Source organism: Neoarius graeffei, chromosome 1, assembly GCF_027579695.1.
Source record: "Neoarius graeffei isolate fNeoGra1 chromosome 1, fNeoGra1.pri, whole genome shotgun sequence".
In the NCBI taxonomy this organism is placed as follows: Eukaryota; Metazoa; Chordata; class Actinopteri; order Siluriformes; family Ariidae; genus Neoarius; species Neoarius graeffei.
The window spans coordinates 47,969,347-47,992,689 of record NC_083569.1 but is presented as its reverse complement, the minus strand read 5'-3'; the positions used below and the strand labels follow the sequence as shown (position 1 = coordinate 47,992,689).

Below are 23,343 nucleotides of genomic sequence, written 5' to 3'. Positions count from 1 at the left end.
TAAAGTAATTAAAAAAAAAATTCTACACCATAAGTGCATCGTCATAGTCCTTTTTATTGTTTGTTCCTTATGCCAGTCGATTATCATGATGGTTATTCAATACACTTAAAAACTTGCAGTGCACTTATTTAAATGAACATATTCATTATTTTAAGTATTCACATTTTTAAAATGTCATTCCACTTTGTTTCATGTCCTTTGCCTTGAACTCCTGTCCCTTTTCTCCTCAGCTGCACAGAAGAATGAAATTATGTAACAGTAGCACCTTAGAGAGAGACCCTACTCAACAAATTTGTTTCTTTAAAAAATAAAATAAAAATAATTAAAAAAAAAATTATGAAAAGACCATTCCATGCCATCTTTTCCATGTTATTTTAGGTGGTTTCAACTTCAGACCTATTCATCACAGTTCTTGGAACCATTTCAGTCAGAATCAGAGTGAAACTGGCTTACAGTACGTTGTGCACTGATCAAAACCAAAACCTGATATTTCACTCACAGTTATTTCATAAAATAAATTTAAGACCATGTACTATGTTAGCCATGAACCTGGGTGGTCTCCTGTATCAAATCATACAACAGTGGAGTCTGGTAACTTTGGTTGTTGGTGTTATTGTTGGCTGTGGGGTATCAGATGAACTCTGGCATGAGTAATGTTAAATGGAGAAATAACACTGGTATACAATAGCATCGCTTAAATTTTGTCTTCCAAGCTGAATGTTTGTGAAAACTGGGTTTGTTGATTGAGTGCTTTTATTTCAGTAATCATGTTACATGTTATTTAGATACTGTGCGGTTCAGAGCTTGTGGTGAAATTCAGATCTTGTCTTCCCGAGTTGTCCTAACTAAAACAACGTTATACAAAAACGAATTGTTTATAACATTCCAATTTAAAGAAAACATCCGAAAAGCAATTTTTGTTCCATTCAATAAACATAAGCATGGAAAAGTGTGTATCTGTCACTCTGTATCTTCTGATTTAGTGGTTACAAGATCTGTGATGGATGTTAACACAAGGTACCTTGACATGGAATGAACCAAAACATAAAACCACAACACCATGCTATGAAGACTGACGGAGCTAGTCAGGGTTCCGAACAGATTTATTGCCTCACTCTTTATTCTGTCTTATTTTATTTCTTAAAAATCTGAAATTGTGAGTGTATAAATTTGCAAAGTGAGATCATGCTGACCTGTCAGTTAGCTGTTCATTTTCTGGTTATCCCTGAACAATTAACACCAATTTTGAAACACCTGTTACTGATGTAAACATTTAAGAAACAGAGTCATAGTGCAGTTGAAGTATTTAAAAAAAAAAACTGCAACATTTTCCTGACACCATGCTCATGTATATACATTTGAAACATAAGAAAGTGGACAAAATTTTGCTGACGTAGAAGATTCTTATCATAAAATACATTGAATTTTTATATCATAGCCTGGTTGAATTCTCAATTCTGATTGGTCAGAAAGTGTTGATTTACTTTCTTTAATAGCACAACTCAGTAGTGGTGGCTGCAAGGCAACACACAGGGTTACATCAATGTGCTCATTGTAATACGTTTATGTTTTACAGTAACAGCTCATTCACAGGGACTTTTATGGCAAATGGTACACATAATCTAAGACTAATAAATGGGTAAAGGGCTAAAAAAAACCCCACGCTGTTTAACAAAGAAAAGTGGATACTCATTAATATGGCAAACCTTTCTGGATGGAGATGCTTATTTAACATTTCTGAAAGAAATCTCTGGTGTCAGCACTTTGTATCAGTGAACTTTCTGGTTCTCAATAATGGCAAAGTGAATTTTTTTGACATTCAGTTAAAGAATATAAAAATAGAAAGCCTGGTGAGGGTATGGCGGTTTATGGCTCCTATAATGTAAGTAATAACAGGAAATAACTTGGTTTGTGAACTTTCTACAACATTAAACGTAAAGATATTCTGAATGTGTTTTAATTTATAAAAATGCAATCAGTGGCAAATTGCTGTGATATGAGAGGAATAAACCACTTTGGGATGTGATTTAATAGGAAAAGAATCAACTTAAGGGTGTTAATAGTGTTATGCCACCTCATCATTAATTATTTTCCTATAACTCCATGCGCCATCGTGTTTTATTCCTTACATAACACACCAGGTTTGACTCTTTTAGAATACAGGCTCAACCGTTTTTTTTTTTTTTTGCTTAGTGTACAATGCTTCTCACAAAGGAAATGCTGTAAAATCAATCTCTAAAATGGTTACACTCTCTTCCACGTTATCCTATCACTATTTTATCATAAAAAAGAAACTTTTCTGCACTAATGTTACTAGTGTTTCTTGACTAAACAAGCCAGTCCAAAACTTTCAAATGGCATTCACAGTGATCAGCAAGTTACCATTTCACCTTTTCTTCGCCATTTCTCCACTCTTGGCTACATTCCAAATACAGATAAGGTTGAGTCCAGTGAAAGGTGAGATTTAATCCAGAATGAGATTCAATCCACTGCTGGTGAGCAGAACACTAGAGACTACAGAAGATGATGTGAGGAAATAAAAGATGTAATCCAAAATAGAATAAGTTTATTCCAGTGGCAGTCCTTTATGTGATGAATCCCATAAAATGTAACCAAACGTTTCACTGCTTTAACTGACCATAATTTGGATGTGTTCGGTAATACTGGGAGCATTTCCATCCAAGTGAACAGCACCCAGTTCTGAATAACAGAAGAGTGGCTGTCACAGAGATTGGGTACTGGAGCATTTCCAATGTGCTGCAGTTTGTATGTTGGGTTGCTGATCATCTTGTTCGATATTATCTACGTATTCTTCTTTCTCCACTGTATAGAGGTCTGAGCATGAATTGATTGCTGTGGTGATTGGTACGGTGCGGTATTTTTCTATTCGTCCTTTTCTACTATAACCTCCCCGTGGAGCACCTTTCTTCTCTGACGCAGCATGTGGAAATACAACTGGGGAAACACTAAGACAAAAAGAATGATCTGATAAACATAAGGATAACTTGAATTTCCTTGTACAGTGCAAAAAAAAAAAAAAAATCATTACTGTGCATGTGAAAATGGAGTATGAGTAAAATCACAAACCCCAATCTGAAATAGGAGAGACACAGACGCCTAAAACTAGGCATTCAATCAATATTTTGCAGGGTGTCCCTTTGTGTAATTTAGTGTTCAAACTAAGTAGTTTAGAAAAAAAAAATGCAGTTGTCTGGCTCCAAAATAGAAACTCAAAAACTTCACACACCACAATACCCCATTTAAAAGTGTGGTTAAATTCCATGAGTAGGACTTTAGAAGCAAATCCAGATGATTTCCTGGTTTCTAAACCACAATGGTTCAACTTTTGCACTCCGAAAAGCAAAGCAGTGCTACAGTCTATTATGTCCAGCGTAAACATACTAACGTGTGTGGCAGCGGGGGCGTGGTCAAGCGTCGGTCTGTGACCGGAGGGCGGAGTCAGGGAAGGTAAGTGGCAGAATCACTGCACCTGATGTGAATTAATGTGTTTGTGTGTCTTCCCCAGTGACCGCGCCCTATTTAAGGAGAGAGCGCGAGAGCAGAGGGAGCTCTCTCCCCAACCAGACGACTTGTGTGCGTGCGTGCGTGCGTTGGCTGGGAGAGTTAAAGTTTTTCTGAAAAGTGAAAATAAAAAGAGTTTTGTGAACTCAGTTCTGGCCTGCCGTCCTTCTGTGCTCCACCCACCCATACAAACTGTCACAGTGGTGCCGAAACCCAGGAGCCGAGCACAGAAGGACGGCAGGCCAGAGCTGAGTTCACGAAATTCTTTTTATTTTCACTTTTCAGCAAAACTTTAACTCTTCCAGCCAACGCACGCACGCACACACACACAAGTCGTCTGGTTAGGGAGAGAGCTCCCTCTGCTCTTGCGCTCTCTCCTTAAATAGGGCGCGGTTACTGGGGAAGACACGCAAACACATTAATTCACATCAGGTGCAGTGATTCTGCCACTTACCTTCCCTGACTCCGCCCTCCGGTCACAGACCGACGCTTGACCACGCCCCCGCTGCCACAATGTAAAAATCTACCAAACATACTATACATCTTTTCAGAGTCAATCATATGGAGACAACTTTGTGACTTTATGATCACAAAGAATTATGACTCTTGATAAAGTCAAATCAGATACAACTTTAACTGGCAAAATAATGTCAAGTTAAATAAATATCATAAAAACACAAACAAATCAGGTAGAACTTTATAATTCCAAGGTATTGTTTATGCTTCAACAACTACAACAGACTTCCACTGTTAGCTTTTATAATTTCAACTGAATTACTCAACATACAAGTAGTGTTATGAAAGAGCATGGGTGAATGGTTCTTACGTGGGATGTAGGAGAGCATCACAATGATGAGGAAGTAGTAATAGTCGAAGGAGACATTGTATTTGTTTGGGAGTCTTAAAGAGTACATGCCCGCTTTCCGAACGTATGGCAGAGCAGCATATATGGTCATCAGTTCACCAATCACGCCCAAAGGATACATGACAATGAACATATTATATCTGAAAGTCAGAGACAACATGAGAGATTTTAGTCAAATTAGAACAAAAAGAAATGACTGCATAGACTGGCTACGTTTTAAACCTGAACGATGCACAAATTGTGTTGCTCAGGATCTGTGATGTGAGTCACACTGTAATCGGTGGGCTTTAACATCTCATCTCATCTCATTATCTCTAGCCGCTTTTATATCATTTAACTTTATACGTACGTTCACTGTAAGCCAAGTATTAACAAACCTACTGGCAGTAGACAAGCTACTAGATTTAGTACAGCATTTATATTTTATCGTTCTGTTTGATGAAGTCGGTAAGTGTTAAGTAATGAGTCAACTACCATAATGAGTGAAACACAAAACAAACCCTAATAAAGGATATGATCTTGAATCATACTGAAGGAGTTTACAAAACTTACCAGAGAATGAACACGGGACCCATAGCCTCCTTTTCTTATACTTAAACACTGGGCTGAGCTTCCATTCACCATGTGCACTACTACATTTACATAAATTACCTCATTTTAACAGGTACATCAGTATTGATCTTGATTTTAGAACAAGACTGAAATGTTCAGAAACGTGCAAGGTTTTTAACCTACAGTTAAAGTCCCTGTACGGCAGCTGAGTTCTCTGCACAACAAAAAAAAACATGGTTGTAATCTTCTTCTTACAGAGCTAGTTATAAATAATTAATATCCATACATGTCAACCTATATGGAATGTCTGTATTTTATACGGATTTGATTCAATAAACGTAGTATACGGGCGTACAAATAAAGTTATACGGATTCTTTAAAAAAACTTCAATATTTATTTAGAGCTATAATCAATTCCCACGATGATAAAAGAGCGCATAACATTTACAAACGTACTGTACACCACAGACAGCCAGTAAAGAGTCTTATGAAATCGCGCGTTATCTTGTGGTAGCGAGACTTCGTTCCACTTTTGATCATGCGCACACCGCATTGCGAGAATCCCGCCAACCGGGAAGTCATAGACATATAAACATAGACGCCGCCTTCTGCGTAGAATCATACGTCATCCTCGCTGCCATATTGGATGTGGCAAAGTGGAGATTCTTCAACCATCTCTGGTATAGCGTCTAGACAGTAGCCGAGAATAAAGATGCCTCATTCATGTGCTGCGTTTAACTGTACCAACAGGTTTACCGTCCAAACGAGATCAAATGGGATTACCTTTCACAGGTGAGACTGGAAAAATACTTTTCATTGTATTTGGTCATTATAACGTAATTTTTCGAACAGATTTTCCTGACTTTGTGGCTAATATGAAGTCTCGCGCATAATAGCCGCTCGGTGAAACCTGTCTCCAAACAACGAAGTATTTCCTTCATAACTACGCTGATAACACTGTGTTTTTGTCAAACATTGGAGCTTTGTATTCATTCTGAAGGTTTATTGTTATTAATATTGAATAAAAAGTAACTGGGATATATCATTATTAATTATCATTCAAATTTTAGGTAAATTATTTTAATTTGCATCTTATACGGATTTTATAAGGGAAATACAGATTTTGGAGGTTGGTTATACAGGTTTGATTGACCAAAGGTTGACATGTATGCATATTCATCTTTCAAATAGACAGCTACACCGAATAACGTATCTTTTGTAGCTCCAAGTAGTTAAATCTCAAGTCAGTTACTTAGTTAAATAAATAAATAAACTACAATAGGATAATAATCAGCACTAATACAAAGCCCCACAGTTATGGAACAGCCTTCCAAGTAGAGATCTGCGCGGGACAGAATTTTCAGTCCCGCTCCCGCATTGTGCAGTCCCGCTCCCGCCCGCTCCCGCAAAGAATTATGATTTTCAGTCCCGCTCCCGCCCGCGCCTGCCATATTTTGTCCCGCTCCCGCCCGCAAATCCCGCATGATGCAGACATTCGCGTTATTTCTCACGAAAGTTCTTGTCATTGGCTTAGGGAATTAAACATGCTGAGCTTAGCTGAGCTCTCCACTGACTGATCCTTCATTTACTGTAAGTTTATTGTTTAGACTCTGACATTCTGTTGACACATTCCAAGTTGAGCGCTGCATGCGCTCATGATTGACAGCTCTCGCTTTGATTGACAGCTCTCGCTTTGCGCACTCGCACTCCCACTTCCGAGTCTGTGGCGTTATGATTCCAACCGCGATTTCATTCTCCTCTCATATGAAGTGCTGCACAACCACAACCAGCTCCTCAGATTATACACTGTCTATTTCTAGCTTTAAATTGAACAATCTGTGCGATACACAGTCCTTTTTAATACTAGTTAACAGGGCCGGTTCTGGAGGGGTAGTAACGGTAGCATTTGCACCCGGGACTGGTGTGGAGAGGGGCCCCAAAAAATAAGATAAAATTAAAAATAAAGAGTTCTCTCTGTTCCTGAATAAGTGCATTACTGAGTGTCTCTGAGCAAAGAAGAGCCTGAACGTTGCAACCTCCCTATTGGCTGTTTATTGGTTGTTTGTAAAAATGTATCAATTGTTGCTCTTCCCACGGGAATCATCGCGGGCTCGAGAGACGAGACCTGACGAGTTAGTTCGTTGGTAGCAGAACAAAATGTCTGGACACAAATCGGGTTTTCAGAAAAGGAAAGAAAATAAACGCAGGGTCGAAAATACAAAAAAGGAGGCAGAAAATGCAAAACGAGTATATACTTCTTGGCTTAGTAGACGAACAGAAGAAATCGAGGACACAGGGATGGTTACTTTTTAAGGCAGCCCGCTGTGGCTGCGCAAGCTGTCAGTTGTGTCATTGAATGGTTACTTTTTAAGGCAGCCCGCCGTGGCTGCAGGCTTATTTATTATAGCCCATTTAGTTAAAATAGTTGATGTAAAATATTTATAGTTATAGTTATGTGATGGTTGTCCTGATTTAGACTGGTGTGTGTGTGTGTGTGTTTTTTTTTTTGGGGGGGGGGTGTTTGCACGATGTTGCACCCGGGTCCAGATTAGGGCAGAACCGGCCCTGCTAGTTAATACTTTTTAATACTTTTTTAAATACTTTTTAATACTTAGGACTAATACTCTTGACTTTTTAACGGTAAATGTACCTCTTTTTAAAGCAGCACTTACTTCTGAAGCACTGTGAGCTTCACTAGAGGAGCTCTGCTCTTCTGCCATGATCGGAGATCTCAAACACGGAAGAGCGGAAAGGAATCGGAAACGTAAGCGAGATTAGACCACATCCGCAAATTTAGGCATCTTAAAATGTTTTTATTAATGCCAAATAAAATATCCAGCACAAATTATATACGATAGACATAAATTAATAATTTATAAATTTTATTTTAAACACGTTTTTAGTTAGCGGGACTGCAGCTTACCACCTCTCCCGCCCGCGCCCGCATTGTGCACTCCCCCTCCCGCCCGCGCCCGCAATGAGCTTTCAAAATTTGTCCCACGCCGCACTGCTTTGTGTCGGGTGCAGGGCTCTACTTCCAAGTAGTGTTTGGGAATCAGACACAGTCTCAGTGTTTAAGTCTAGGCTGAAAACATATCTAATTAGTCAAGCCTTTTGTTAATGGTGTTGATAAGATAAAGGTGTAGATCTGGAGGGTCCTCAGATAGTGTTTTGGTAAACTGGGATGTGTGGATGCCGTCAGTCCCCACTCGCTTGCTCACTCGAGTTTGTTGACGGTGTAGTGGCTGGCTGCTTTATGTCCCGGGGCTCTCTCATGCCTGTGTTACCTTCTGGCTCTCCCCTTTTAGTTATGCTGTCATAGTTAGTTATGCTGTCATAGTTAGTTTTGCCGGAGTCCCTATTTGTACTCAGTGCAATATGTATACTGTTCCTACTTATTCAGGTGACATTGGGCATACCTAACAACCTGTGTTTTCTCTCTCTTCTCCCCCCCAAAAAATTTGTCCCTCAGTTACATGTTGGTCCTGGGATTGAGATGCTGACCTCTTCTGCTCCTTGGACCTGCCTGATCTATCCTGGTGCCCTGTGTCTGGTTGGAGTTTCATTGCATCGCTCCTGTGGAGGACAGCCCCATGTGGACAGTTGGGGGTCGCGCCTGGAGGACACTGTAGTTGACTTGCTGACTTTAGGACTGCAGTTGACTTGCTGACTTTGGGACTGCGGTTGTCGTGAACGGTTTTGCGCTCGGGTTTCCGTCGGTGGGGGATTTATAGCATCAACGAAGCTGACTTTATGTTAGGACTGTTAATGTTATAGTCAGGCTGTCTGTTGTTGCCCAAATGAGGATAGGATCCCTTTTGGGTCTGGATCCTCTCGAGGTTTCTTCCTCATGTCGTCTGAGGGAGTTTTTCCTTGCCACCATCGCCACAGGCTTGCTCATTGGGGATAGATTAGGGATAAAATTAGCTCATATTTTAAGTCGTTCAAATTCTGTAAAGCTGCTTTGTGACAACGTTTATTGTTAAAAGCGCTATACAAATAAACTTGACTAATAACTATAACATACAGGTTACATGCTAATATTTGTAAATAGTCTGATGTGATAAACTTTTTAAACTTGATTTTCACACCTAATGTATTTCAGGATTGTCAAAAAGTTGACAGAACCATTTTTTAGATGCTAGGTTGGTTTCAACTCTTAACTGTTACAGTAGATAAGGTTTCCGTCGCGACTGTATTTATTAAATGCTGGGTCAGTGTAGATAACTGACCTCGACAGTGTACAACTGCTATACAACATGGGACAATATCAGCAATTCATAACTGACTCCAATTTTATTCGAAAATAAAGAGGAAACGAGACCATTTATCCTGTTCTACAGGGTCGCAGGCAAGCTGGAGCCTATCCCAGCTGACTATGGGCGAAAGGCGGGGTACACCCTGGACAAGTCGCCAGGTTATCACAGGGCTGACACATAGACACAGACAACCATTCACACTCACATTCACACCTACGGTCAATTTAGAGTCACCAGTTAACCTAACCTGCATGTCTTTGGACTGTGGGGGAAACCAGAGCACCCGGAGGAAACCCACGCAGACACGGGGAGAACATGCAAACTCCACACAGAAAGGCCCTCGCCAGCCACGGGGCTCGAACCCGGACCTTCTTGCTGTGAGGCGACAGTGCTAACCACTACACCACCGTGCCGCCCCATTTATAACATTTTCTAATTAATATAATTTTTTCTTGTCTATGGATTCTTTGGTAATGATAGTGCATGTTAATGATACTTCTCTATATTTAGGCTGTGTATGTTTCAAGAATCTGGACTTCGTGGCACAAGGTGAGTAAGTAAAGTATTGGGGAGAAGGACAAAACCTTGTATGCATGTAGTGAGTAGATACTAATAGTAGACAGGCATTCCAGTGCCCAAAACAGTCACTCTTAAAAACAGGGGCAGCTGAACATGAGTCGTCCACAAGAGGCTTGACCAAGATACAACACAAACACATCTTCAGCATTTGAGCAAAACAAAGGAGGACATGTTTTACAACCACAAACTTGAATCATATTCTTGATTCAAGACCAGCATTATGTAATGCTCATATGTTGTCCAACATGCCTCCCTGTATGTGCTAATAAAACCCAAAATGAGTGTCAACTGTTTTTGTTATAAAACTGTCATGCATATTTTATAGTGCTGAAAACCTGTTAAAAAATCTGGAACAGAACAAGCCATGCTATACAAAACACTGAAAAAAAGAACGATTTTAAAACAAACTAAAGAGAACTGAAATGGGGATGAAGATGTTTTAACACCACCTGTTTAGCAAATCAGCACTGCATTAGCAACATAACTGTATACTGTATATACGCGCCAAATTAAATATACTTAGCTTTGCATGTTGTACTCTGTTAAACATCCTGAATGAACAAAAATATATACTGTATTTGACATGTATAGTGTCTGTACCTGGCCCATTTGATGAAGTAAGGCAGATGGTTAAGCAAACTGAAAGTGTAAAAGGAGTAACGTGTGATCTCAGTGACTGTCCACACCACCAAAAACAAGATCACACTCTCTTGATTCTGGACCTAAAGAAAGAAAACATAGCCGCAGTAAGTAATGATTCTGTCTCTGAATAACATACAGGAGCAAATTATAGAGTCATTTGACTGTAGATTTTCTTACTCTACAAATATTTATATATTCATTTCTATGTTTATTAGTAGCCCTGTGATGACCTGGCGACTTGTCCAGGGTGTACCCCGCCTTTCGCCCGTAGTCAGCTGGGATAGGCTCTAGCTTGCCTGCGACCCTGTAGAACAGGATAAAGCGGCTACAGATAATGAGATGAGATGAGATGTTTATTAGTTGGTATGAATTAGACATGGTTTTGGAATATGATAGCCATACTATGCTGAACGGGACAAATGTTTTAAAAAATGTGCAGATAGCATTCAAGACTTTGCTCTATTACATGTCTGTACTGTATGATCAGGACTTCTCCGCCTGCACTGTGTAATTAATTAGCCTACATGAAATTTGACGTAATGACGTGGCTCTCCTTAGCACCACAAGCTATGGAAAAGCAAACTGGTTCTCAGCTGGCTCGCAAGTTGAACGAGTTGTGAACCAGCACCAGCACTGGCTCCGAACCAGCCCTGGAACTAATTTGGTGGAAAAGGGGTATGTGTGGGTTTCCTCCCGGTACTCCGGTTTCCCCCACAGTCCAAAGACATGCAGGTTAGGTTACCTGGTGACTCTAAATTGAGCGTAGGTGTGAATGTGAGTGTGAATGGTTGTCTGTGTCTATGTGTCAGCCCTGTGATGACCTGGCGACTTGTCCAGGGTGTACCCCGCCTTTCACCCATAGTCAGCTGGGATAGGCTCCAGCTTGCCTGCGACCCTGTAGAACAGGATAAAGCAGCTAGAGATAATGAGATGAGATGAGATAATGTGCTGTCTTTCTATAAAGCTGTAATTATGAGTATAAGCTAGTATTAGCAACAAATGATTGCATACTCATTTGTGAATAACGGACTAATTAGCATGTCAGTACAAACCAAATATACTGTTTAGTGTGATGTGCAGTTTAAATAGTCCTTGACTCTGTGTTGAATGTTTTTGTTCCACCAAAACAAAAACCACTGGGTCCAACTTGACTACTGTAACACAACTGATCTAAAAGCTAATCAAAAGTCGAGAAACCCCAGCATTGGTGAAACCCTAACAGCAGCAAAAGTCTAAGAAAAATGGGTGAATCACTCAAATGGTTAAAAATGTTTTCAACAAGAGTAGAAAGTGAGTAATTCTGTTGGTTTATTGAGCTCAACAAGTCTGAGCATTCTCAGTGACTCTTGAAAACCTGTTTCGGTAACTGTGGTAAATTTCATTTTCATACACAGATCGTTGCATGTGTTTTAGTTGTACATTTCCACAACTGCACTCACTTGTCTGATACTATGTGTGATGAACCAAACCATGAACACTCGAGAGCATACTTGGACCCCAGTCACAATCACAGATGTCCGTACAATTCCTGAAACACACACACACACACACACACACACACACACACACACACACACACACACACGTTTTCATTTACTCCCTGACAACCATATAATAAATATTAAAATGCTTGTGTTTTTTGGAAAGTACATACCAATTGCACAATGCCCAACCTGACATATAGGATGGAAACAAGACAGAAAGGGAAACAATAGGGTGAAATAAAAACAGAAAGTAGAGAAAAACACACATGGCTAGATGAAATAGAACAAAATACTTCTAATGTACATTTCTGTTCCTAAGAACAAACAAAGGAACTGAGAGGACTGGAATGATTCAATAGCAGATTGAGAAAGGAAGGAAGGAAGGAAGGAAGGAAGGAAGGGAGGGAGGGAGGGAGGGAGGGAGGGAGGAAGGAAGGAAGGAAGGAAGGAAGGAAAACACTTACCTCCAGAAGAGCAAAGGTCTGGAAAAACTTAAGTATCCGTGCTATACTTTTGTATAAGCCCTTATGCGTGCCTTTCTGGAGATAGTAGCGAGTCATTGCAACAGCCAGCACCAGCCACCTAGATCACACATTTAATCTACTTAATAAAGCAATATACATTCTCTGCACAATGTAAGGATATTCATGACTTCGCTATATTATACATTATAGCAATGTTATTACAGTGTTATCACGGAAATATTCTTAAAGTGCATATCCTGGACCAATTTTGTTTTTTTTTAATCTGAAAGTATGTCCCTTTACACACTCATCCAGAAGGGTAATTTTGCACAAGGCCATCTGTCTACAGCAGAAAAAAATAAAATAACAAAACGCGTCTGGAAAAATCCCAAGGGAGTCTGGAGCCAGAATCGTGACGTCACCTGCGGAAGCGCCAGCAGGATGCGCAAGCTTGCATGGTTTCAGTGCACAGCCTGTGTAGACCAAGTTTAGCAGCGAGCGATTTTGCATTGAAATATGGAATTGTCACCTGAGCGCAATGTTACTTCACCTTTGGATGAAGAATATAAGGAGATGTCAGAATTATTTCTTACCCTGGCAACAGTCAACTTGTGAATTGCCGATTTTCTTGGCCTTTTTCTTGGTTCTCTTGGTCCTCGGCTTCCGGGTGCCTCGCACGAAGCACTCCCATTTCTCTCTCATTGTCCGGTCTTTTGGAAAACGATGAGTACTAATCCCATCAAGATTGATGTTGCTACACCCTCCTACGATACATCTGTTAACCATTTGAATAATTATGACTATAATGGGTGCTGTGTGAGACGGCTGCCTCTCCAGTAGCTCTGTAGTTTTTAGCTCTTTAAACCTCTTTTTTTCCACCTTTTTTTTTACTTTCTGCTCTTCTTACGAAGACATAGTTTGTTTTAGGATATAACATGGATATTTTTAACTTTAACACGCAACCAGGAGCCAGTTTTCTCACTTATTTGAGAGAGGAGCTGCTGGCCCTGAAAACAGTGGGACAAGCCGGGATACGACACCCCATCCCAGCTGAGCTGAGGAGGAAACTCGGGGCTGCAAAGCCGGAGCTAAGCTAAAGGCTAGGCTAGCGGACAACCAGCGGCGCTACAAACCATCCATTCCCTCCGTTATCATGGGGAATGTGAACTCGCTGCCGAATAAAGTCAATGAGCTTTCCGCTCTGAACAACCAGCGGATTTACCGGGAAAGCAGCTTATTTATCTTTACGGAGACATGGCTAACACACCTTGTACCGGATGCTAACATGAACCTGCGGGAATTCACTGCTGTGAGAGCCGACAGAGACACTAACACATGCAGGAAAAGCAAAGGTGGGGGACTAATCATTTATGTTAACAACCGCTGGTGTAACCCGGGACATATCTCCGTAAAGACAGTTTTATGTTGCCCAGACTTGGAGCTGCTAGCCGTTAGCCTGCGGCCATATTACCTGCCGAGGGAGTTCAGTCACGTGATCACCATCTGTGTTTACATCCCTCCGAGGGCAGATGCAGCCGCTGCACGTGAGAGGATTCACTCTGTCACAGCAAGGCTGCAGACACAGCACCCTGAGGCATTTATCATCATTTCTGGGGACTTTAATCATGCTACTTTGGACTCTACTTTGGCTGCTTTTTACCAGGCTGTGGATTGTCCAACAAGGAACAACAGGACAATTGACTTGCTGTATGCTAATGTGAGGGATGCATACAGAGCCACACCCCTCCCCCACTAGGGAAGTCTGACCACAACCTGGTTCTTCTACAGCCGAAGTACACCCACCCTGGTTCAAAGGCAGCCTGCAACAACTAGCTCCATCAGGAGGTGGTCCCCTGAAATGGAAGATGCCCTCAGGGACTGTTATGACATCACGGACTGGGATGTGCTGCTTAGCCCACACTGTGAGGACATAGAGGGGCTGACACACTGTCTGACGGATTACCTTAACTTCTGTGCAGATGTGGTCTCCCCCGCTAAAACTGTACGGTGTTACCCTAATAACAAGCCATGGGTAACACAGGAAGTCAAAGCTGTCCTCAACAGGAAGAAGGCCGCCTTCAGGAGCAGGGATAGGAAGGCAATGAAAGCAGCACAGCAGGAGGTAAAACGCTGCGTGAGGGAAGCTAAGGACAGCTACAGGAGGAAGGTGGAGCAGAAGTTGAAGGAGAACAGCATGAGGGAGATCTGGGAAGGTGTGAAAACCATCACAGGCCACAATACAAAGACCAGAGTCATTGAGGGGACAGTGGAGAGGGCGAATGAGTTGAATGACTTCTTCAATCGGTTCAACCAGCCCACGTCCCCCCCACCCTCTCCCTCACTGCAGCCATCTCTCCTTCTTCCCTCAACACACCTCCCCCCAGTCATCACAGCAGCCCCCTCCTTCCCCACCTCAACACAGACTCCCCCATGCATTACTGCAGACCAGGTCAGAGGTCAACTGAGGAAGCTTCACCCCAGGATAGCAGCAGGCCCGGACAAGGTGTGTCCCTGACTACTGAAGACCTGTGCTGCTGAACTGGGTGAACCACTCCAATGCATCTTCAACCTTAGCCTGCAGCTGGGGACAGTGCTCACCCTCTGGAAGACATCATGTATCGTTCCAGTTCCCAAAAAGAATCGGCCCAGCGAGCTGAACGACTTCCGACCGGTGGCACTCACTTCACATCTGATGAAGACGTTGGAGCGGCTCTTCCTCAGCCTCCTCAGACCCCAGGTACAACATGCCCAGGACTGTCTGCAGTTTGCGTACCGGGTAGGTGTCGGTGTGGAAGACGCCATCCTCTACCTGCTACACCGAGCCCACTCGCATCTGGATAAGGGAAATGGCACAGTGAGGATCCTCTTCTTGGACTTCTCGAGTGCCTTCAACACCATCCAGCCCCTATTGCTTCAGGACAAACTGAACAGGATGCGAGTGGACCCCTGCCTGGTCACCTGGATCTCCAGCTACCTCACTGACAGGCCGCAGTACGTCAGGCTGGTGATTAGCAGCACCAGAGCACCCCAAGGCACGGTGCTGGCCCCTCTTCTCTTCACCCTGTACACCGCGGACTTCTGCTACAACTCGGAGCTGTGTCACATTCAGAAGTTTGCCGATGACACAGCCATCGTTGGGTGTATCAGTGACAACAGAGAGGAGGAGTATAGGAGCCTGGTGAGGGACTTTGCTGTGTGGTGCAACAGGAACCATCTGCAGCTCAACACCTTGAAGACCAAGGAACTGGTCATTGACTTTGGGAGGTCCAGACCAAGGTCCCGACCAATTCTGATCGAGGGAATCGAGGTGGAGGCTGTGGATTCCTACAAGTACCTCGGGCTGTAGCTGGACAGTAAGCTGGACTGGACTTGCAACACCAAACACTTATACAGGAAGGGACAGAGCAGGCTATACTTCCTTAGGAGGCTGCGGTCCTTTAACATCTGCAGGAAACTCCTGTGGATGTTCTATCAGTCTGTGGTTGCCAGTGTCCTGTTTTCCACCGTGGTGTGCTGGGGGGGCAGCACACCCAAGAAGGACACATCCAGGCTAGACAAACTGATCAGGCGGGCCGGCTCTGTGGTCGGCATGAAGCTGGACTCTCTGGAGATGGTGGCAGAGAAGAGGTCTATGGACAAACTATTGAACATCATGGACGATGCCAGTCACCCTCTGCACACCGTAATCAGCAACCAGAGGAGCCTGTTCAGTGACAGAATGCTTCTTCCCAAGTGCAGGACGAACAGACTCAAAAACTCCTTTGTCCCTCACACCATCAGACTGTACAACTCCTCTCTGGGGGGGGTGGAGGGGTAACAGAAGGACAGAGGATGGGAAGGAGCAGTAGCCTAGCCTAACAATAAGCAATACCGGACAATGTGCAATATAAAGTGCAATATCTCTCCTACCTTCTCCCCACCTTTTCCCCCCCTCCTTCCCCCCTTCCTCTCTTCCCCATATCTTATTCTTTTTATATTTGTATATGTAAATACTTAATTTATTTTAATTTATCAAGAAGTTCTCTCTATTTCTTTTCTCTGTTTATCTGTAATGATGCTGCTGGAATCTTAATTTCCCTGAGGGAACCCGTCCAAACGGATCAATAAAGTTTCATCTAATCTAATCTAATCTAATCTAATCTAATCTAATCTAATCTAATCTAATCTAATCTAATAATTATGCGATAACGTTGAAGAAATTTGCAGAAAACCACCAGGTCGTTTTCTCATAAGCAAACCAGCGCTGATGTAGGATTCAGAAGGAGGCGTCCCACGCGTGATGTCACGAAAATTAATGTTTGCCGGGAAATCCAAATGGCAAGTTTTTTCAGAGGCGGACGAATTCACCTCAAATGGCTTGATTTCAACTGAATTTTTCTGGTATTGCGCAAGGTAAAAAAAATTGCACAAAATGCAAAATGTGACAGATATTTGACCAAAGTTTAATATAAAATAAGAGAATTACATTGATCTTGCTCCTGAATTTACCTGTGATGTGCACTTTAAAGGAACTAAATGTTAGGAACTATGTGCTAAAAGATATTTCAGTATGTTCTATCACTGGGATTCAGGTTCAGGTTATATTACATGGACATAAGTGTTTTACCGGGAAGGACGTCACTCGTATTTTTCATAGGAACTACATCCGGGACACTGAGTGACATATTTTTCAATATGTCACTCATGAGGAAATTGATTAATTGTTGTGATAAATTTGGGTACTTTTTGTTTGTGAATGTGTCTATACAATAAAAAGAAAATCACATGATCAATAAAAAGACTCGTTCAATATCATGCTAGCTGAATGGACTATATCTGATAAACCATGAAAAAAGCCATTATTATTATTATTATAATAATAATAATAATAATAATACACTCTCTTCATATCAGCATTCTCGAAGGCCAAAGCTAGCTTACTCGTGAGTCAGCGCTATCAGCACAGTAGTGAAGTCACCTTCCAGCTGGTGTAGCGTTCATCAGTAGTGTTAGTGAATGCTAATAAAGCAGTCAAGCCAGTGCTATCGAGAGCAAGTAGCACAGGCTAATGACCGAGAAACTGAGATTTCTGTCTCCAGATTCTTCTTCCACGCTGCACGCTCACCACAGTATTTTTCACTCAGACATAAGTATTCATTTTCCTGTGTAATTTACTGAGTTACTTTTAAAATCAACATTGACAACTACACACAACGGGGTGACTTGGCAGCCTTCTGCTAATCCCTTGCAAAATCCTTTGCCCTGTTGCTTTTTTGCTGTGTCTGGTTAAGTTTTGGCTGAGCTGAAGTCCCAGCTCTAATAGTTACGGTTCGCCACTGCTTGTAAACACGCGTGAAGAATATCTAATGAAGGTTTGGTAGCCTTTCGGGTGTCCAACACGTCTTTCTCTTTCCCAGCAAACAAAAAGAAATGCTTCTGTGCATGTGCAACAGAAAACTCTCACTGGACATTCGCATCAGTTCCGACATGTAACGTCACGTTGTCTTGACAACCATGCAATATCGTAAACTGTATTCAATGCTCATTCTCCATTGGGTAGAGTGACGTAATATATGTAGGATAAGCGATATGCTAACAATATTTCATGCTATCAAACCAAATGAATGAAATCCGCTAGAAGAGAATAGAATACATGTTTTTATTCCATCGAAAAAGTGTCCTGTATGTATAATAATTTACTTCATTGCACTGCAAGCCAACATTTGTAGCAAACCGGCAGTCGAGAGAGAGAGAGAGAGAGAAATCTGGTACATAAGGATTTTCATGCCTTAATTCATATGAAAAGTTTAAGAAGGTTAATATTAAGGTTATTGTTGTGCGCATTGTTATCAGTCATACATATTTTATAATTTCTTCTGTCTTAAATTTCTCATCATTGTCTTTACTGGTTCACTTTCTTGTAAAGTTTGCATGAGATCAGATCTGTCACTGCACAACCGGCATGACTCTTTGAGAGAGAGAGAGAGAGAGAGAGAGAATCTCATCTCATCTCATTATCTCTAGCCGCTTTCTACAGGGTCGCAGGCAAGCTGGAGCCTATCCCAGCTGACTCTGGGCGAAAGGCGGGGTACACCCTGGACAAGTCGCCAGGTCATCACAGGACTGACACATAGACACAGACAACCATTCACACTCACATTCACACCTACGGTCAATTTAGAGCCACCAGTTAACCTAACCTGCATGTCTTTGGACTGTGGGGGAAACCGGAGCACCCGGAGGAAACCCACGCGGACACGGGGAGAACATGCAAACTCCACACAGAAAGGCCCTCGCCGGCCACAGGGCTCGAACCCGGACCTTCTTGCTGTGAGGCGACAGCGCTAACCACTACACCACCATGCCGCCCGAGAGAGAGAATAAGAATAAGAATTTGCATACCTTAATTCATATGAAAAGTCATAATTTTGATATACTGTGAAAATACAAATAATAAAAAGGCATATATGTGTTGCTAAAACTGTCAAGTTGATTTATTATCAAATGAGGAATAAAATTAATTAAGTAATTTATTTATTTAGGCGGCACGGTGGTGTAGTGGTTAGCGCTGTCGCCTCACAGCAAGAAGGTCCGGGTTCGAGCCCCGTGGCCGGCGAGGGCCTTTCTGTGTGGAGTTTGCATGTTCTCCCCGTGTCCGCGTGGGTTTCCTCCGGGTGCTCCGGTTTCCCCCACAGTCCAAAGACATGCAGGTTAGGTTAACTGGTGACTCTAAATTGACCGTAGGTGTGAATGTGAGTGTGAATGGTTGTCTGTGTCTATGTGTCAGCCCTGTGATGAGCTGGCGACTTGTTCAGGGTGTACCCCGCCTTTCGCCCATAGTCAGCTGGGATAGGCTCCATCTTGCCCGCGACCTTGCACAGGATAAGCGGCTACGGATAATGAACGGATGTATTTTTATCATTTCTTTTGTCCTAAATTCCTCAACATTGTCTTTCCATCTATTGATTTTGGCATATCACTACAGTGACATGGCTGCTCTGACAGCTTCAGCCATCAAATTCTCTGGGAACATTATAGTAATGGTTTCCTGTTGGCTTTTACTGGATTATTAAGGAGGTTTCCTCCTATCAACCATTCACACACACATTCACACCTAGAGCCACCAATTAGCCTAACCTGCATGTCTTTGGACTGTGGGGGAAACTGGAGCTCCCAGAGGAAACCCACGCAGACACGGGGAGAACATGCAAACTCCACACAGAAAGGCCCTCGTCGGCCACTGGCTCGAACCCAGAACCTTCTTGCTGTGAGGTGACAGCGCTAACCACTACACCACCGTGCTGCCCAACATTGTCTTTACTGGATCATCCATTATGTGTAGCCACTTATCCTGTGCAGGGTCATGGGCAAGCTGGAGCCTATCCCAGCTGACTATGGGCAAGATGCGGGGTACACCCTGGACAAGTCACCAGATCATCACAGGGCTGACACATAGTCCAAGTTTACATTAGACCGTATCTGTCTCGTTTTCTTCGTGGATGCACTGTCCGTTTACATTAAAACGCCTGGAAACGCCGGGAAACAGGAATCCGCCAGGGTCCACGTATTCAATCCAGATCGTGTCTGGTCCGGTGCTGTGTAAACATTGAGAATACGCGGATACGCTGTGCTGAGCTCTAGCTGGCGTCGTCATTGGACAACGTCACTGTGACATCCACCTTCCTGATTCGCTGGCGTTGGTCATGTGACTCAACTGCTGAAAAATGGCGCGGACTTCCGCCTTGTATCACCTTTCATTAAAGAGTATAAAAGTATGAAAATACTGCAAATACTGATGCAAATACTGCCCATTGTGTAGTTATGATTGTCTTTAGGCTTGCCATCCTTCCACTTGCAAGTGGTAAGTGACGCGCATGCCTGACATGCACTGAGATCACACACACAGCGGCTCAGTCCCAAATCACTGCTCGTGCACTCCACTCGCGCGCTCTGTGAGCTGCACAGGGCCGGACTGCGCACCCTCCAGAGGGCACTCGCTGTTCAGGGCGGAGTGATTTGGAGCGCAGGATGCCTGCGGAGCCGAGCGTATCCGTGTATTGGCGTTGCTGTGTGCACACTAATCGTTTTAAAAACATTAATCTGATGATCCGCTGATACGGTCTAATGTAAACCCCACCATAGAGACACACAACCATTCACACCTACGGTCAATTTACAGCCACCAAGTAACCTAACTACGGGCGAAAGGCGGGGTACTAGGCTCCAGCTTGCCTGCGACCCTGTAGAACAGGATAAAGCGGCTAGAGATCATGAGAAGAGAAGAGAAGAGAAGAGAAGAGAAGAGAAGAGAAGAGAAGAGAAGAGAAGAGAAGAGAAGAGAAGTAACCTAACCTGCATGTCTTTGGACTGTGGGGGAAACTGGAGCTCCCAGAGGAAACCCACGCAGACACGGGGAGAACATGCAAACTCCACACAGAAAGGCCCTTGTTGGCCACTGGGCTCAAACCCAGAACCTTCTTGCTGTGAGGCGACAGCGCTAACCACTACACCACCATGCTGCCCAACATTGTCTTTACTGGTTCATCCATTATGTGTAGCCACTTATCCTGTGCAGGGTCATGGGCAAGCTGGATCCTATCCCAGCTAACTATGGGCGAGAGGCGGGGTACACCCTGGACAAGTCACCAGATCATCACAGGGCTGACACGTAGACACAAACAACCATTCACACCTACAGTCAATTTAGAGCCACCAAGTAACCTAACCTGCATGTCTTTGGACTGTCGGGGAAACCCACACAGAAAGGCCCTCATCGGCCACTGGGCTCGAACCCAGAACCTTCTTGCTGTGAGGCGACAGTGCTAAACACTACACCACCATGCCACTGGTTCACTTTCTTTAAAAGTTTGCACGAGATCAGATTGTCAGATTGTGTGTGTGAGAGAGAGAGAGAGATCAGTTCAGCCTTTTTGCCTACAGCTTCAGACATGTGAAACACTCCACAGAGCAGCCTATTTAATGCATATACGCGTTATTAACACGTGTGTTATGAAACTTTTTGCTCTGTCAGAGTGAAGCTCCGGTGTCAGCGTGCGGCTAAACTTATCGCGCGCGCTGCACTGATGCAGAATGACGCTCGCGCAGCACCGGACACCGTATTTGGCAAGACAGAGGCGCGCGCCGACAGCCCCAATGAACAGCCCGGTTTATTCCCTCACACCGCTTCTGCGGCAAAGTCAGCCGGCTGTGAGTGACACACAGACTCTTCACTGCGCTCGCTGTGCGGTTTATCGAGGTTGACCATAAACGGTTACACCGGAACACACTTCTGAAACTATAAACAGCAACGCAAAGCTTCTACTGTAAAGTGAAGCCGACTGCGGTTTAAAAAAAAACTGTTTTAGACGATAAACAGTCGAAAGGTCACATACCCGGCCGTCATGGCGATATTATAGAACATGAGCCATGCTGTGGCAATAATGCTCTTCGTCCGCTTTTTGTTGTTTGTTTCCTTTTCCTCGAGCGCTCCGTCCTCCTCTCCGGACGCCATGGCACCGGGGCGCGAGACCGACAACGAGCCACGAACTGGAACGGTGCACGAGCGCAGCTGTCAATCAACCACCAAGGGGCGGGTCCATGCCTTCAGGACAAGTTTCTCATGAGCCATTCCACCGAGTCGGTGCCATTTCCGTCCCTAGAAAATTACACACTACCGTTCAAAAGTTTGGGGCCACTTTGAAATGTCCTTATTTTTGAAAGAAAAGCACTGTTCTTTTCAATGAAGATCACTTTAAACTCATCAGAAATGCACTCTATACATTGCTAATGTGCTAAATGACTATTCTAGCTACAAATGTGTGGTTTTTGGTGCAATATCTCCATAGGTGTATAGAGGCCCATTTCCAGCAACTCTCACTCCAGTGTTCTAATGGTACAATGTGTTTGCTCATTGCCTCAGAAGGCTAATGGATGATTAGAAAACCCTTGTACAATCATGTTAGCACAGCTGAAAACAGTTGAGCTCTTTAGAGAAGCTATAAAACTGACCTTCCTTTGAGCAGATTGAGTTTCTGGAGCATCACATTTGTGGGGTCGATTAAATGCTCAAAATGGCCAGAAAAATGTCTTGACTATATTTTCTATTCATTTTACAACTTATGGTGGTAAATAAAAAGTGTGACTTTTCATGGAAAACACAAAATTGTCTGGCTGACCCCAAACTTTTGAACGGTAGTGTATATAATTGTAAGGATTAATAAAAACTACCTAAAACACTGAAAAATAGCATGTGTTACCTGTCCCCGCGCTCTAACTTTATACTTAACTATGAAATATTATGATTAAAAATCCTCCAGAAACAGTATTTCTTTTGCACTTTTGTCTGACTCCATATCCTATCCATGGTTTAAATATATTTTTTTCATAAGAAATCCACAATATCTTAGTTAAAATACACATTTTAGTCGTGTCCCTGGGTTTTCACTCAGTCCTGTTACCCAAACATATTACCCCATCTGACAAATTTGGAACATTCCATAAATCACATGCTCAACAGGAAGTTACATCAGTTGTGTCTTCTGAAGGCCATGGGAAGACCAAAAGTTAGTTCTCTCATTTACTTTCTGTATATTTGGTGATTTTTTTTTTTTTACTTTGACTGATAAGGTCAATGTCAACATACTGTCCTGTTACTTAAATTATTTCTTAGATGATATTTGTTTATTTTAAAAATACAGATTTTTGGTAAATCACTAGAATGTGCTAAGTGTGGTCATGCTATTAGCGATGACGCCATGTGGCTTAATTCCATGTATTAGCTAATCCTAGGCTAAAAACTCAGTCCTGTTACTCATATAAAGAGTATGCAGCCATCTTTGACTTCTAAACCTTGTAAAAAAAAAAACGTAGCCTGAGTTTGACCAATACACATTTTGAATAGTTAAATATGTGTGTTATTATAATCAGTGTTGAAAAGATATAACAAATTAAGTTTAATTTGGGAGTGGTACAACAAGCAAATGGCACCCATTCGGTGG

The 23,343-nt window shown here is 42.7% G+C and overlaps 1 protein-coding gene across 1 annotated transcript; it reads right to left on the bottom strand.

Moving 5' to 3' along the window:
* Nucleotides 1-34: 34 nt before the first annotated feature.
* Nucleotides 35-21,876, bottom strand: hacd1 (3-hydroxyacyl-CoA dehydratase 1). The gene is made up of 7 exons (XM_060923244.1): nt 21,739-21,876; nt 12,368-12,485; nt 12,074-12,092; nt 11,859-11,947; nt 10,378-10,499; nt 4,349-4,527; nt 35-2,966 (listed from the first exon to the last, which is right to left on the bottom strand). Exons 1-7 carry the CDS (start codon nt 21,855-21,857, stop codon nt 2,884-2,886), a joined length of 729 nt encoding a protein of 242 aa, XP_060779227.1. The 5' UTR covers nt 21,858-21,876; the 3' UTR covers nt 35-2,883.
* Nucleotides 21,877-23,343: the final 1,467 nt, after the last annotated feature.